The sequence below is a fragment of the Clarias gariepinus genome, chromosome 11 (genome assembly GCF_024256425.1).
Source record: "Clarias gariepinus isolate MV-2021 ecotype Netherlands chromosome 11, CGAR_prim_01v2, whole genome shotgun sequence".
NCBI lineage: Eukaryota > Metazoa > Chordata > Actinopteri > Siluriformes > Clariidae > Clarias > Clarias gariepinus.
The window spans coordinates 2,495,754-2,508,463 of record NC_071110.1 but is presented as its reverse complement, the minus strand read 5'-3'; the positions used below and the strand labels follow the sequence as shown (position 1 = coordinate 2,508,463).

General features: G+C 40.3%; 1 protein-coding gene across 1 annotated transcript in view; it reads left to right on the top strand.

The window, feature by feature from the left end:
* LOC128533232 (uncharacterized) overlaps positions 1 to 7,538 on the top strand; it is a 30,549-nt gene extending 23,011 nt beyond the window's left edge. The window contains exons 10-16 of the mRNA XM_053507491.1: positions 2,815 to 2,903; positions 4,197 to 4,409; positions 5,593 to 5,688; positions 5,920 to 6,153; positions 6,342 to 6,468; positions 6,700 to 6,765; positions 6,890 to 7,538. Coding sequence (XP_053363466.1) covers positions 2,815 to 2,903; positions 4,197 to 4,409; positions 5,593 to 5,688; positions 5,920 to 6,153; positions 6,342 to 6,468; positions 6,700 to 6,765; positions 6,890 to 7,422 — 1,358 coding nt within the window. The 3' untranslated portion in view covers positions 7,423 to 7,538. The remainder of the gene's footprint in view (positions 1 to 2,814; positions 2,904 to 4,196; positions 4,410 to 5,592; positions 5,689 to 5,919; positions 6,154 to 6,341; positions 6,469 to 6,699; positions 6,766 to 6,889) is intronic.
* The last annotated feature ends 5,172 nt before the right edge of the window (positions 7,539 to 12,710 follow it).

Sequence of the window (12,710 nt, the reverse complement as noted above, 5' to 3'; positions counted from 1 at the left end):
CACACACACACACACCTAACCACACTGTTAACCTGCCCAACTCTGGTGGTTACATAACCAGGTATGGACGCCAGATAAAACCCAGTTATTCTGAATCTGGCCTAAAGGGTGTAGGCGGGTTGTTAACCTTCCACAAAAAAATAAAAACAAAAAAAGGGGGTTCAATTTAGTTGAACATGTTTATGTATATGAGCATACAGTCAGTATATTGGTCCAGCAGTTTACTAGCGTTCCGGTTTGTACAGTTGTGTTCAAAATATGAGTGTGTTGAAAAAAGTGAGTAAAGCTCCATATCCATATAATAACTTTTCATTTAAATCACACAAATGCATTGGACCCCCTGCACGTTCTATTCTGAATCACAACATGAAGAAAAATGTGCTAAATGTATTATTAGTTTACAGAAAGTGAGGAAAATAAAATATTAGTCCGTTAAAAAAATTGCAGTGTCATCATTCATCTTTACAAAGTGATGAATTTACAGTTTAAACAAAAATGCTTGAAGTTTAATCTTTCCTGTGCATCTCTGAACTAATATTGAGTTGTATAAACATGCTTTCTGAGAACTGCTTCACATCTGTGCTGCATGGAGTCAACCAACTTCTGGCACCTTTAAACAGGTATTTCAGCCCAAGAAACAGCATTTCTTTTGTCAGGCCACAAGTTTTCTATTGGATTAGGGTCTGGGGATCGGGCTGCCACTCCATAACCATAATCTTGTTGGTCTGGAACCAAGATGCTGCTCGCTTACTGGTGTGTTTGGGGTCGTTGTCTTGTTAAAACACCCATTTTAAGGGCATTTCCTCTTCGGGATAGGGCAACGTGACCTCTTAAAGTATTCTGATGTACTGTACTTAAATTGAAAAAAATGATCCCTGAAATGTAATAAATAGGCCCAACACCATAGTACGAGAAGCATCCCCATATCATGATGCTTGTGCCTCCATGCCTTACTGTCTTCACAGTGTACTGTGGCTTGAATTAAATGTTTGGGGGCCTGACAAACTGTCTGTGGCCTCAGACAGTTTGACCCATATGACCCAAAAAGAACAATCTTGCTTTCATTAGTCCACAAAATATTGCACCATTTCTTTTTAGGCCAGTCAATGTGTTCCTTGGCGAACTTGCGGGGGCTTCTTTCTAATAGCTTTATGGTTTTGTTATATATAAGCATTTGATATCATTTTAGCAAAGCATCATTTTCGGCACTTCTTTGTATGTTTTTTTCATCTCTAATCAACTTTTAAATCAAAGTACGCTGTTCTTCTGAACAATGTCTGAAACAACCCATTTTATTTTTTCAATTAATGATTTAATGACACAGAAGCAGGTGCATGCAAGTCATGACTGTTGGGTCTGTTGGTTTTCTATTACTCCACTACACCTACAAGTAAAATATTTACCATGAAGAAATATAATTTTTCCCAAAAACAATTATTGATCTGTTTACTGATGTTGGACTGCTATTATTTTAAACACTACTGTATACAGTATGTGATTCTTCCCTTAATGCTTTTTCTTTAGTCAAAATGTATTCAGTATATCCTTTTATATTGTATTATCTTCAAAAGAAAGAGGATGTACTGTACTGTAGTGTTATATGTCCAAGCAGTAGTCAATCACATGTCGGAATGAATGTATGCTTTATTCCCATTGGTTCAACATCTTGCAAATCCAATGCTGCAATGGACCGCAAGCACCAAAAACATCCACTTTGCAGCATGGTGACCTAAAGTGTGAAAAGACAACAATGCAGCATTGTAATTAATGAAATAATTAATAGGCAGATCTCAGAGAAACACAAATTAACACAATTCAAAACTCACGATCCACATAGCAGACAGGGTCATACATGGTCAGGGCAGAATAAGCAATGGGAAAAGAAAACCTAGAATAACAGGCAGTTATGTTATGAACAAAAGATCACTGGGATTAAACATGGAACGTGAGGCACACAAGCGACACAAGTACTCTGACAATGACAGAGTTTATGGTGGAGTTTACCAGAAAAAAATCTGGTGTGGAGTTACGAAATAGAAGTTCTAGATCTATCTGGGTATTTCATGATATTACATAAAAAAGCCTGATGAATGATTTTTGATCGTTTGGCAGGTCATGTACATCGGGTGTTGTGGTCTTCCTGTTCCTGTTAATGCACATTAATAAATGGCCATCATCTATTTGATGAATGGTACCTACAACTGTGTCAATGATATGTTGATCAACTATTGAGTAATTGTACACCTACAGTACACCATATGGTCAAAAGTATGTGAAGTTAATTTAATTCTTCTCTAAACTGTTGCCATAAAGATGAAAGCACTTAATTATATAGACTCTCTCCGTATGATTGAAGATTCAAGATTCAAATAACTTTATTAATCCCAAAGGGAAATTGCTGTATCATTACAATTTCCCTTTACTGGAATAAGAAGCCCTTTCCTGTTTCAAGATATTTCATGACTGTGCCCCTGTATACACAGTCAGCTGCATGTAGACAATGTTAGAGTTGGAATGGAAGAACTCAATTTCTGCACTGACCTCAACGCCAACGGAAACCTTTAGAATGAACTGAAATGTCTTCTGCACGCCAGCCCTCCTCACCCAACAATTTTGCCTGGCAGAGGGAGACTGCACTTGGAACAGGCTGTGTGTGTAGCAGTATAGAAGTTTTGCTATAGATTGTACTGTACAATCTGATTGTACTGTTCCTCCAAAATAGGAGAATATAAGAAATGACAGTGAATGTAGAGGTAATTTAGGTGCATTTAACAAGTTTAATTTCCTTACCATTATGTGTTTATGTACACAAAGATGCATCCATGATGGCAATGCATCAGACGATTCAAGGTTTGAGCCCAGGAGAGATTCTAGTGCTGTCTAAAGGCGACCTGCAGATGACTGTAACCATGGAGGACTTTGAGATCACACTAAAAAAAGACTGTTTCTGCTGCTAACCTGAAAAAAAAAATAATAATAAATAAGGCCAAGATAAAAAAATCTGGTTCGGTTTAATCAGAAAGCCATGAAAAGAGCATTCATCATCTCAGACTTCTTGTTTACGACAATATAACTATTCTTGGCCTCAGTTTCATTAGTACCTCGTGATATTTACTTTTATGCATCTTTAACATTTGTTTATTGAGTACTTCCAGTAGTACATTTATTTCCTCCTAGCTACAGAAAGTACACATAATGACGCTCCTTTAACATACTTTGTAGACCAAAGTCCAATCTTTATGCTTCCTAGCAAACTGAAGCCTTTTTTTTTCTGCTAAGTCTTAATAAGTGGTTTCCTTACTGTCCTTCCTCCAATCCTGTGAGTTCTCCATCCTGTCTGATGACGCTGCCAAGGTATGTCTACTGTCTGTCCCCTCGAGATCATCGACCCAACATTCATTGGACTGCATGCCACAGTGCATGATCTTTGATTTGACTTGTCAGGCCATGTCGCATGAATTAATCAAATCTTCACCCAAAGTTCACTGGATTTCTAACTGCACACACCTTTTTACAATTACAACACATTACAAACAATGTGAAATTTCAATCCGATTTGCTTCTAGCATTTTTCTGGTTGGACGATTCAATCCGATTTGCTTCTAGCATTTTTCTGGTTAGACGATTCAAAGCCTTTTTCAGGTTTTCTTCTTGTTTCTTTGTTTGATTCTTGCTCTCCATGTTGGTGATGGTAAAACCATTTGCCTGACCTATCCCTGAACCCCACCTCCCCTTTCTTTTACCTTAACCCAGGCTCAGTGTTTCAGTGATTGTTGTTCTGGGTCTTTAAAAAAGGAACCATTTACTTGCCATTTGACAATGGTGTCGTTTTTTGTTTGAAGATGTTTTTGATAATACATTTGAGTTGAATATATTTTAAAAGCTTTTGTAACATGAATTAGCCTTTTTTTGTTAATTGAGATTATTCCAACAATGTGCTGTCATTACATTTTATTTATACCATTATATACTCCTCTATGATGATGCAAAGACAATCACAATACTGTAGACCATGAAAAAAGCAGGATTTGATTGTTTTGATTCTTTAAATGACAAGGAAGTTCATTTACACTTAAACCTTGTACAGTATGTATAGGTTTGGGTTAGTCATACGCCTGCACTAATCCTCTTTTTAAAGCCACACCCACTCTCTATGGAACTATAAAAAACACAGCAACAGCCAGTAAACTTCTGAGATTGCTTCACTGGAAGTAAGCCGAAGCTGTTCATTCTTGTCTGTTCATCCTAAGACTATCAGCCTGTGCAGAGCTCCACGAGAAGGTCTGCTCTCACCAGACAAACCTCTTTCGAGATTAAGATCTGACCACAGCTTCATCCGTCACTTGTGCATGGTGGATGAACACAAAGACCACAATATGGTTTCTACAGCAGAAATTATAGATGAACAGGTGAGAACTGGATGCCATTATTCTTTAACATGTCAGTTGAGACTAATCTTTGTTTCTATTCTATTTTTAATTCTATGCGTTGATGGTAAAGAAGTGTTTAACAGGTCAGACCAGTCAGTGCTGCATTAAATGGTCAACAAACACACATTTCTTAAAGAATTTTACAGCTAAAGTGAATACATGGAAATGTTTTTAAGTGTGGCATTATGGTGCTCTTTATGAATGAATAAAGGGACATTCTATTAGACAGGTGAATGTTTTTCAATTTGCATGGAGGTCTGGAGGACATAAATAGTGCTGAAGTGTGAGAATGGCCCATGTGGGAAGGGCTAAGAGTTTTGAAAGACATTGTCTAGCGGGGGCGTGTTGTGCATGATGTTATCTCATTGGTATGCACTGATAGAAGCCAAGAGTTCACTTTTTGATATAGAGATTGACATAGAGATTATATGTAAAAACAATAACTCATCTGTTGAAAGGGTTTCTTCTAAATGTAACCGCCAATTGTGTAATTAGAAAAACTGGCACATTTCAATCGTGTCACTACCTGACCAGTGGTGCAGAACATCAGAGACAGGTATACCTGTTTACTCAGTGATGTGTGAGGAAATCAAACACACAAACAGGATTGTGCAGATGGCTGCATAATGCTTCATCTGATTAAGAGGATTTGCAGGTGCAAAATATTTAGCTGGAAATGTTTGCTCAAAATCTGGTCATGTGGAAACTTTTTCTTTAGGATGAAACAGGGTTTAGACAAAATAACAAGTACCTAGGAAGAAGAGTAGCGCTGAAATTTATGGCCTGTCTAACATCAAAACATCTACCAAAACAAATGGATGTGGGTACATTTATGGTGTCTTTTAATTTTTAATTATTCCTGATTAATGTGAAGTAACTTTTTTAACATAGAACTAATAACTTTATTTCTGCCAGCTGCCATTCTAGACCGGAAAACCGGTTTTCAACATACAAAAGTGCGAAGTATGAAGACAAATAAATGAATGCTGGCAATTTTATTAGTTTCTAACTTTTACCTTGTAAAGGCAATGTTTCTACTTGTCACCTATTTGTATTTTTCACTGTTGTGTTACTATTTAAAAAATATAATTCTATAGAACCTGAGCAAACACACTGAGACCTGGATGGAGAAATAAAGACGTGTATTTTAATTTGGTCTTAGAATGAGCTAAAGGAGGAGCAGATAAAATCACAGCTGAGGATCCAGGAGAAGCAGAAGAAGGTACAGGAGCTGAAACAGATTGTGGACACAATTAAGGTGAGGCGAGAGCACAGAGATTCTCCTAAACATACAAACACAATGTTGATCTATAAATGGATTGTTCTTCTCTTTCTAATCTTCTTTTGCTGCTTCTTTCTCTGTGACTGTAACAAAAATAAGTAACCAGCCTTTTAAAAAGAAAAAAATCGATGTATCCTCTCCTGGATAAGAGTGACTTCAGTGTGAGATATAAGAAGTGTGTGTTTGTTTCTGTACACGTCCTGACAGAGTCATTCACAGAGAGCAGTAGATGAGAGTGAGACGATCTTTACTGAGCTGATCAGCTCTATGGAGAAAAAGCGCTCGGAGGTGACGGAGCTGATCAGAGATCAGGAGAAAGCTGAACTGAGTCGAGCTGAACGACTCCTGAAGCAACTGGAGCAGGAGATTGCTGATCTTAAGAGGAGAGTCTCTGAGCTGGAGCATCTTTCACACACACACAATGACGTCCACTTCCTCCAGGTAACACTCACTGTCTGATCTACAGAGGGCGCTGTTCCTCACAAAGTTTCCTCCTAAAAGCTCATTACAGCAACAATAAATGTTCCTGTGTGAGATCACAAGTGTGTCTTTGGTCTGATTCAGTCTGAGATTCATTCGTTCCTCTCCTACACTTTTCTCCTTCTCTATGATGTGTTTCCTCTCTGTAGAGTTTCCCGTCTCTCTGTGTTTCTCCTGGATGTGAGGACTCACCCAGCTTCACTGTCAGTCAACATCTCACATTTGATGGAGTGGCGAGATTTTTACTAGATCTGGAAAAACAAGCTAAGAAAATCTGTGAGTAGGAAATTGAACAAAATTCATCCACAATGAAAACAAACAAACATTTGTTCTGCATCACAGTGATGAGAGCCAGAAGGAAGCAGAAACCAGACTGCATGAACATGGAAGCATAAACATTGTAAATTTACTATACAAATAGGAATTTAATCCAAAAACTGTTTTTACAGTTTTGGAGAAAACGGTATACAATGGTGTATACAACAATTTCATTGTATGTCTCTACAGCTGCAGAAGTTCAGATGATTTTGCCCTCAGAACTGGACAGCAGAGAAGAGTTTCTGCGGTGTGGGTGTCTGTAAACGTGTTCATATATTTTGTATGATGTTGACTGATGTCTTGTAATGTTTAAAATATTATCACACACTTATTACAAATCCTTGTTTTAACATCTAACCCTGATATTTTACTGTTTTAGATTTCTGTTATCTGACTCTGGATCCCAACACAGCACATCATCAACTCATTCTGTCTGAGGAGAACAGAGCAGTGACATGCAGTGAGACAAAACAAGACTACTCTGATCATCCAGAGAGATTTGATGAGTGGGAACAAGTGTTGTGTAAGGAGAGTGTGTGTGGGCGTCATTACTGGGAGGTGGAGTGGAGCAGTGAGATATTTGTGTACATATCAGTCTCGTATAAAGAGATTAGCAGAAAAGGACAGGATACTAAATGTGGATTTGGACGCAACAATCAGTCCTGGAGTCTGCAGTGTTCTTCTTCCTCTGTCTCTTTCTGGCACGATGACCTTAAGACTGTGGTCAAAGATCCAGCATTCTCCAGAATAGGAGTGTATGTGGATCACAGTGCAGGAACTCTGTCCTTCTACAGCGTCTCTGACACCATGAAGCTCCTCCACAGTGTCCACACCACATTCACTCAGCCTCTATATGCTGGGTTTTATATATGGAAGAATGCTTCCACTGTGAGGTTATGTGATCCACAATGAATGTTTGTAAATATAAGTTGAGATTGACTTTTCTGACTAAGGATCTTTTTTCTGCACAACTGTAAATTGTTTTTTTCCTAAGTGAAGCTTTTCTATGGTGTCTCAGGAGGTCTTAATGTGTATTGTCTATTATATATATATATATATAAAAACTTTCAAATAAAAATTTGTTGTAGTTTTTCAACAATTTAAAAGTTATTAACTGATATTATTTAACACGTGACGTACATATCAACTGACATTATTCCTAATGCATTTTAGTGTTTCAGAATTACACCCCTGCTTAAGACATTTATAATATTTTTTTATCATTGTTTATTTAGAAATTTAATAACTAATATGAATAATAAAATTAGAATATGTTTGCTCTTATAATTTTACTCAGACTATTTTGGGAGTGTTAGTAAGGGTGTCAAATCTAATCCATAAATGTCCATTGTGGGTGGAGGTTTTCTTTCCAACAAAGCAAAAGACACACCTAAAAACGCATTAACAGTTAAGATCAACTAATTAAATAGGTGGGATCAGGTGTGGCTTCTGCTTGGTTGGAATTTAAACCTTCACCACACTGGCCCTTTCTGGATAGGATTTGACACCCACACCTAACACTAACCCCGGATTTTCAGGCATGAGGTCAACGACAAATCTGGTTGCCAGGAGACAACAACGGGCAGGCGATCAAGCAAAACACATAACATCTGTTTGCGCCTCTTTATAAGCTTCCTGGTTCCATCACTCTTCATGCAGACTTCAGTTCTGTAATAAGTATCAGAGTGATTCCATGCTGCTCCAGTATAGGCAAGATAAATATTTGAAAAGAAAAAGAGACATTTAAGAAGATACATTTAAGTAAAAGAAAAATACATATTTAAAAAGAGAAAAAAATCATTAAAAAGAAAAGATAACTAAAAGAAAAGTCAAAAGAGGAAAGATATCAGAAGAAAAAGTCCTGTTATTGTTCTTTAACATCATATGGGAACAGCAGAACAAACAGATGAACAACAAAACAGAAACAAAAAAACATACCAACAAATGTAAACTTACAAAAAAAAGGCAGTTCAAACAGCATCCTGCTCCACCCCACATACGACTGTGCAAAAGGACAAGAAATACTCAAAGTTTTTAACAGTTAAGGAGTAGTGGTGCTTCTATAGATGTTATATCTGTAAATGTATCTGTATAAAAACCAAATTAAGTAAATACCCGGTTAATTTACTCCTGAGAATTATTTTTAAAGTAAAACCTTAAAAAATTTAAAACCCTATTAAATATGAAGCAATATGTAGCTTTAACCCATCATTAGAATTCCAGAAGAATGCCAGAAACACCTGTGGTGTATTGCCTTATTCATATATTTATTTGTTATCATAACTATATATTCTGTAATATATATTTATCTTTGTCTTTACTCTTTGATTAGAGCTCTGCTGTGGACTGAACTGGGAGAGGTGGGTGACGGCTGGCCTTTTGGAGCTATTAGAGGAGCATGACCAAGCTGTTGGAGGGGACTGTAGTCCTTGAGGGCCTGAGTGACTATGCAGCAGCTTTAGGAATTATGTTTGGTCACATTTGAGCTCTGTACACTAAATTCTAAAAGGACTGGATGTACACCTTTGGAGCCATACAAACAATTTCTATTGGAGTTTTTCTCCTCTTAGATTTACATGTTGAAAAACAAACTCTTGTTGCCATAGACTCTTTTTTGTGTCAGACACATTGAAAAAAAAAAGTTAATTATTGCTTTTTTAAATGGTAATGATATTGTAATATAAAAGAATGGGAGACTTACCTTTTTGAGTAGATGAAAATCTGGGAAAGTAAACCCTATACAAATATAATTGATTGGGCCCACAACCAATAGTACCCAAGCTAATTTAAAGTAAATAGTTAAATTACAAGTTGAGTCAGCTTTGGATTTTGAACCGAGTACATGTTTGTGTCTACTAAACCTCAATGTGAAATATTTAGTTTGAGAAAATTTACCCTAAAAGTTAAGTAATTTTACAACTTGTTACTAACCTTTTTTTTTTTTTTTACGTAGAGGCCGCTTATGTTTTACAGTGTACTGTAGGTGTCTCAATGGCATTTAGTCCCTGGCTTAAACTCCTTTAGACCCTTGTTCTCCAAATGTACAGCCTATACCTTACCTTACTATAGACATTTTGATTTTTTTAATTTTCCTTTGAGGATCCTCCCAAAGGATAAAACTGCTCCCATGGTCTTGAACAATAGGAGCTAGGCACGATTAGCTCATCAATTTATATGCCTCTCTTCTTACCCTGATGTGCCCATAACTGTGGAATAGGGTAAATCTGGACTCATAAGCTAAGGTGGGTAGAGTAGCCAAAAAAATTACTCAAGTAAAAGTAGCTGCACTTTAAAATAATATTACTCAAGTAGAAGTAAAAAGTAGTCATCCATAATATTACTCATGTAAGAGTAAAAAAGGGAGGTAATATATGTATGTGTCAGCCTTTCGTTCCTCCTGTAGTTTCTCCCCAGGCCTCTAGAGGTCATTTGTGTTCCCCTTATCTTTAGTTCTTCCTTGTGTTTCCTCATTAGTTTTTTAGATCACCTGTGTCTCGTTTTCCCCCTAGTGTATTTAAGCTGTTCATTTTCTCCCCTCTTATTCACTCGGTTTTTGAGTCCCTGCCCTGTGTCTCCTGCCGTAACCCTCATTACCCTTGCCATCCGTCTGGACAATCGTCTAAGAGAGCGGAGGTTGGCTCGTCGTAAGGCACCTCCACCTCAAGTACCTATGAGCAGATCTGTTTCGCCAGTTGGTGTGCCCCCTAGAGCGCCCCTTGTCCCTGAACAGCATTGTGATTTCCCGGAGAACATGCAGTTGGGTCGCTCCAGGCTCACTCCTAAGGAGAGGGAACGCCGCATGAGGGAGCGGCTTTGTCTTTACTGTGGATCTTCTGGCCACTTTCGCTCCTCTTGCCCTGAGCTTTCGGGAAATGGGGGTCCCCGCCCAGCTGTGGGAGGGCTGTGATGGGGAAGATTAGATATCCTCCTACTAATGCCGTCCTAGCCATTCCGGCCACTGTCCTGGGAGGGTCACCAGCTTCCGGTCCAAGCCATGATCGATTCTGGTGCTGCGGGCAATTTCCTGGACCGGTCAATGGCTAAACAACTCAAGATCCCAACATAACCCCTGTCTCATCCCCAGGCCGTGACAGCATTGGACGGCAGACCGCTGGAACCAGGCAGAGTAACAGAGGCCACTCAGCCCCTGCAACTCACCATTCTTCAACACCAGTAGAAGGAGACCTTCTATCTTATTGACTGTCCTGAGTCCCCTGTCATCCTTGGTTACTCCTGGCTGCACACACACAATCCCCACATCGAGCACTATTCTTAGCTGGGGCCTCACCTGCCAGGCTACCTGTGTACTTCTGAATCCACCCTCACCTAGTCCAGAGCTTCAGGAGCCTACTGACCTCTCTCGAGTTCCCAGGTGCTATTATCAGTTCAAGACGGTGTTTAGCAAATCCCGAGCCACCTCCCTACCACCTCACCGCTCCTATGACTGTGCCATTGATCTGCTCCCTGGTTCCTCCCCTCCAAGAGGTCGGATCTTCTCCTTGTCTCCTCCTGAGCGTAAAGCAATGGACATTTACTACAAGGAGTCCTTGGCAGCCGGCATCATCCGTCCCTCTACTTCTCCAGCCGGTGCAGGCTTCTTCTTTGTGGGAAAGAAAGACGGGGATCTCAGGCCGTGTATCGATTATCGGGCCCTTAACAAGATCACTGTTCGGAATCGATATCCCCTTCCGCTCATGGCCACGGCTTTTGAGTTACTTCAAGAGGCTTCCATGTTTACAAAACTAGACCTTCGCAATGCCTACCATCTTGTTCGGATCCGGCAGGGTGACGAATGGAAGACAGCCTTCAACACCCCCACAGGCCACTATGAGTATCTGGTAATGCCCTTTGGACTCACAAATGCCCCTGCTGTATTCCAAGCTCTAATAAATGACGTTCTTCGGGATATGCTAAATTTATTCGTCTTCGTGTATCTGGATGATATTCTCATTTTCTCAAGATCACTAGAGGAGCACAAGCAGCATGTTAGCAGGGTCCTCCAGAGACTTCTTGATAACCATCTTTACGTGAAGCCTGAGAAATGTGAGTTTCATGTCACTCAGGCTCAGTTTCTTGGGTTGATTGTCACACCTGGCCATGTGGAGATGGACCCTAAGAAAGTCGAGGCTGTCCTGAATTGGCCCACTCCCACTTCCATCAAGGAGGTCCAACGCTTCATTGGCTTTTCAAACTTTTATAGGAAGTTTATTAGGAATTTTAGCTCTGTGGTGACTCCCTTGACAGCGCTGACTAAGAGAGGAGGAACCAAGATTTGCTGGGGCTCAGAAGCATCAGGGGCCTTTCAGGATCTCAAACGCCGTTTTACTTCCGCTCCCATCCTTTCTATCCCTGACCCAGAAAAACCTTTTGTGGTGGAAGTAGATGCATCGGAGGTAGGCGTAGGGGCCATCCTGTCACAAAGAGGTGAGGACGGTAAATTGCAAATCCCTGTGCTTTCATGTCTTATCGTCTTTCAGATGCAGAGCGGAACTACCATGTGGGGGATCGAGAACTGCTAGCGGTAAAACTTGCTCTGGAGGAATGGCGCCATTGGCTTAAGGGGGCTCTGCATCTGTTCCAAGTTCTCACGGACCACAAGAACCTGGAATATCTCCAGCAAGCTAAGCGGCTCAATCCTCGGCAGGCTTGGTGGTCGTTGTTTTTTAATCGTTTTCAATTTATTCTGTCTTACAGACCCGGCGCCAAGAATGTCAAACCGGATGCCCTGTCCCGAGCTTACTTTCCCGAGACAAAGGAGAAACCGCTGGCCCAGATTATCCCGAGGTCAAAGATCATTGCACCCCTTCAGTGGGATCTAGAGCGGGTGGTGCGGGGGGCTCAAGCTCATGAGCCAGATCCAGGAGGCGGTTTGGCGGGCCGCCTATACGTCCCTCATTCTGCTCGGGCCCGGGTCTTGCAGTGGGGTCATGGGTCCTCCTTGACATGCCACCCAGGAACTGCTCGTACACTCGAGTTCCTGCAGCGGCGATTTTGGTGGCCATCTATCAAGGTGGATGTAAAGGGCTACGTGGAGGCCTGTACTGTGTGCAACCAGGGAAAGTCCACTCGGCAGCGACTCCAGGGCCTACTCCATCCCTTACCCATTCCCGGCAGGCCATGGTCACACCTGTCTCTGGACTTTGTTACAGGACTCCCACCATCCCAAGGTAACACTGTCATCCTGGTAGTGGTGGACCGGT